The 4,664-nt window shown below is 46.3% G+C and overlaps 1 protein-coding gene across 1 annotated transcript; it reads right to left on the bottom strand.

Annotated features, from left to right (window-relative positions):
- Positions 1 to 1,342: 1,342 nt before the first annotated feature.
- Positions 1,343 to 2,975, bottom strand: LOC119362803 (peroxidase 2-like). Its single transcript, XM_037628067.1, has 2 exons — positions 2,424 to 2,975; positions 1,343 to 2,293 (listed from the first exon to the last, which is right to left on the bottom strand). The coding sequence occupies exons 1-2, from the start codon at positions 2,940 to 2,942 to the stop codon at positions 1,508 to 1,510; spliced, it is 1,305 nt and encodes a 434-aa protein (XP_037483964.1). The 5' UTR covers positions 2,943 to 2,975; the 3' UTR covers positions 1,343 to 1,507.
- Positions 2,976 to 4,664: the final 1,689 nt, after the last annotated feature.

The following is a 4,664-nucleotide window of genomic DNA, read 5'->3' as shown; positions in this document are numbered from 1 at the left end:
ATGGGTGTCCGAGTTATTCAGGTCAGATACTAGGACGTGGGATGAGAATCTGACCAGGCATCTATTTCACCCTCATGATGCAGAAGAAATTTTAAAGTTGCGCACGCTGAATTTGGATGAGGGAGATTTTGTTGCTTGGCATCATGAGAAAAGTGGCATGTTCTTAGTTAAGAGTGCGTACAGGCTTGCTCAGAACCTCATGGACTCGAAGGTAAATTTGGAAAATTCTAGTGGAGCGGTAAATGGGGAAAGGAGGATCTGGAATATTATCTGGAAAGCTAATGTCCCCCAGAAGATTAGAATATTTGCTTGGCGGGTGGCTACTAATAGTTTGGCGGTTCAAGTTAACAGGGTTAAACACCATCAAGCTATTCTGAGAACATGCACAATTTGTGGCATCGAAGATGAGTGCACTTTTCATGCATTGGTGAGCTTCCCAATGGCACGTGCTCTCCGTTTGGCTTTGAGAAAGGTGTGGAACTTGCCTGCCGAAGTGATTTTTAAAAATACTGGGCCAGATTGATTTCTGATTTTACTGAATCAATTAAGTCCGACAATGCGTGAACAAACTATATTCACAATATGGAGAGCCTGGCATTTGAGGAATAATTTGATTTTTGTGAAAGGTAAAGAATCCATCTCAGCCTCTCTGAATTTTGTACATAATTATTGGGCTTCCTTTTCGTCTTGTCACACAAATACGCAGGGAGTGATTAGTAACAAAGGCAAGGAATTGGGGGAGGGCATCCAGGATTCGAATAAGGAGGAGATGAAGGATGTTAGATGGGAGTTATTTAAGATTAACGTCGATGCAAGTTTTGTGGAGTCAATCAGCGCCGCGAGTGTGGGGGTGGTTGTCAGAAATTATACTGGAGAAGTAGTCATTTCCTCTTGGGATTATATTGGAGCCTGCTTTAGTGTTGAAGAAGCGGAACTTAGAGCGACAATCTCCGGATTGTATATTGGTATCACCCTTCACAAACCCATCATTTTAGAAACTGACTGCTCTTTTGTGGCGGGTGTTCTAGAAAATGACAGGTTTGACAGATCTCCACTTGTTGACCTAAAGAAAGAAGCTCTCAGTATTCTAAGATGCTAGCGAATGTGAAGATCTCCAAAATTAGCAGGAAAACTAATACAGTGGTCCACGAGATAGCTAAGTTTAGTTTTAATAATAAGTCTGACGGTATTCTTATTAATAGTGTTCCGGCATGTGTGGCAGCTGCTGTAATGAATGATTGTATTAACATTCTAAATTAATTAATATATGGTGGGGTTTTCAAAAAAAAGTATTCCCAATACTAAATAATGCTAAACAAAAAATGATTTATCACTCTCAATATAAAGTATTGCCGGTAGTTGACAGTAGTGGCATAATAAGGATTACAACACAAATGAATGAAATGAACCAGCGAGGAAAAAGCTTAGTGGAAAATACACTAGAAAGGAAACCAGAAGGCACACTCAAAAAGCATGAACTGAACAGTCTCTGCCGTCCAAGAGATCATCAACCGGTGTAGGGCTCGTTGACAAACCCGCACTTCTTCCTGATCTGGCCGTTGGTGTTGTTCTTCACCTCGATATTGCCCATCTTCACCATGGCATCCTCGAAATGTCTGTACCACAAGAAATCTCCGATCCACCACCAAGTGTACTTTTCCACCAGCTCCTTGGTCTCTGGTGACGTCATGAGCGTCGCGTCGGAGGTGAAGAGCACTTTGCGATCCATCACGTCCCTGTAGTACTGGCTGTCCAGCACGTCGGGGGTCTTGTAGTCCTGCGGCACCGTGGGATCATTCCCGGCGGGGCAGTCCTGGGTCAGCTTCCCAGCGTAAGTGGCATCCATCGACGTGGTGGAGTTGTCGTTGGCCGGTGGCTGGAGACGGTCGCGGAAGGAGGAGCAGTGCGAGCGGCCGATGCTGTGCGCGCCGGAAAGCGCAACCATGTCGGTTTGGCTGAGTCCCTTCTTGGCGAACATTTGTGTGAGGGTAGTGAGGTTGGCGAAGGGTGGGGGCAGGTTGGGGAGGGTCTTGTCTTTGAGGGACACCAATCCGTCGTAGCGGCCGGCCGGCATGTTGAAGTTTATTTTGTAGCCGCTGAGTAACTTGCTGGCGTCACGGCCTGCGAAGGCAACGATGTCGGCGCAGGAGACGACACCCGGACATTTTTCCTCGATCTTCTTCTTGGCCGCCTCTATCACTTCGAAGCCACGCAGGCTCAAGTTTGGGATACCGAGCATCTCCGGTTCAGGCTTGCCAGAGACATTGTTCAGCAGGACAGAGGCATCGCAACCCTGAAAAGCACGCCCAAGTAACATAAATGCATGCATGCAACGATACCATAGTTGGCTTCTCAGTCGTGGAGTGCACAACTAGGCGTATATCAATCTCTAAAACTTCACTTGCGTATGTATGTATGTGTACCTGGACAAAGCAGTCGTGAAAGAAGAGGCGGATGAGCCCGGCCTTCACGCCGGCGGTGGCGTTGCGCACGGCGTCCAGCACGATCTTCTCCGCGTCAGGGCACTTGTCATCGTAGTAGCCGACCTTGAGCCCGGTGGCAGGTGGAGGCGGGGTAGGGGTAGAAGACGGTGGGGGCGAGGCCGTGGTGGGAGTAGGACTGGTGGTGGGATAGCCTGGGGTAGGAGTAGGGCTCGGTGGGAGGGTAGCCGGTGGAGGTGGGGTAGGGCTCGTCGGAGAAGAAACCGGTGGGGGCGTGGCCGGCGTGGTGGGAGTTGGGCTAGGATAGCCCGGTGTAGGGCCAGGGGTAGGGCTGGGCGGAGGAGTAGCCGGTGGAGGTGGGGAAGGGCTCGGCGGAGGAGTAGCCGGTGGGGGCGGTGGTATGATGGGAGTGGGGTTGGGATAGGTGTAGCCGTAGCCGGATGCTTGACTGGCCACGGAACCGAGCAGCGCGAGCACGGCGAGAAGGGCAAGCTTGGCCATCTTCCTCTGCTCGGGTCAACTACTCCTGTTCGATCGAGGGAAGATGGGATGAGGAAAACTTGCTGTTCCGCATGCGTATTTATAGTCTCAATTACGGGGGAAATCGCAGGCATGCATGTGTGTATTCCGGCCGTTTGGAGCGCACGTTTGTGATGAGTCAAACCAGCTGCCGGCCGGCCGGGAACGTGGTGACCACAAAGCAAGTTGATGATATATGTGACGCGGTGGCAGCGGCACCAACATTGGTAGCGACTACGCAGGCATGATCGATTGCATATATGCGTCGGCAGGTAAGCAAATCAACCCGGCCGGTATATTACGACCCAAATGATAAGTCATACATCAGGTAAAAAAGGTGTGTGGCACTCCAGTGCTGACGTTTTTCAATGGCAATTCCAATTTCAGTGACACATGGTAAGTTTATGTCAAAAATAAACTGAAGCATGAAGTTGCCATGCTTGCGTATTAAAGTTGTCATCCTCGCCTAACTAAACTTGTCATCTAAAACATTCGGAATTGCCATGTCCTCGTACCTAACGAACGAGTGGTGCAACTGCAATTTTTTTCATCATTATATATCCCTGTGCCTCCTACTTGTGCAGCAAAAAAAAAATCCTACTTGTAATAAACTACGTACAGTAGAAGTTGAGATATCCCTGTTTTGTTTTATACTACTACTACAAGTAGAACCCTAATTTCCTTTGCAAGCTAGCTAGTAACTAGCAATGCCCGCGCGGCGACACGCCGCGCCCAGCCGATACGCCATGTTTGTATATGTTGTTTACATGTTACATGCTATAAATTTTAATTTGAAGGAAGTATGTGAGTAAGATTGTGATCATAAAAAAGGAAGACATGCATAAAAGTAAATTGAAAATGATACATTTATTGCCATCATGCGTGGTGCATATCAAGGAACATGAAGCACATGTTGATACATTTATAATAAGATTAAACACGGTAAAATCAACAACTTGGGAAGGATACATTTTTTATTAGCATGAATGCTACATCTTATAAAATGAGAACTACACTTTGACGCTTGTGTAATAAGACTAAAAGCATGGCATTTATTTGTAACTTATATCATTCTAGTGCAACCTTCCGTGGGATTGGTGCCTGTGATGAAGTGGTATATAGATTCTGCAAATTGTTCCACGCGATCCAAGGTGTATTAGATAATTGATGCCTAGTTTATTGAGTATAGATATGTATTAGTATGACGTCGGAAAAATTGTTGCCTATCATTGCCAGAATCTTAGCATGTCTCGTGAATCCATTTTTGCTAAGTAGTTATCTGCTAACGTGCCATCTTGAATTGCCAGTGTTGTGCATGCCTTCTCTTACATTGAAAACATGTTTCTCTTTGCAACTTTGATAATAGTATTATAGTGAGCACAAGTGTATCCCGAGCATGCTTGGGCAACAATTTCCTTTGCTGCTTCTAGAGCTTATTTTTTTCTTTGAAGTTTCCTGGCTGGCTTGGTAGATCAATCACAACATATGCTTAGTTCTATTGAGGGACCTGTTCCAGCGAGTGTATCCATGAATTTCTAATTTGGCAGCTAGACTGGTTTCAAGAAGAAAGCGTCGTGGTATGTAGACCATCAGCTGATCTTGTTGTGTATGTCATATGTTATAGTAGTTGTTGCGAATGAAAAAGTGGAGTGTATGAAATGTTGAAAAGTTGGCTTCCATTTGAGACCCATGATAGAAAGGACA

The sequence above is a fragment of the Triticum dicoccoides genome, chromosome 2B (genome assembly GCF_002162155.2).
Source record: "Triticum dicoccoides isolate Atlit2015 ecotype Zavitan chromosome 2B, WEW_v2.0, whole genome shotgun sequence".
NCBI lineage: Eukaryota > Viridiplantae > Streptophyta > Magnoliopsida > Poales > Poaceae > Triticum > Triticum dicoccoides.
This window is presented reverse-complemented; position numbering and strand designations above follow the sequence as displayed.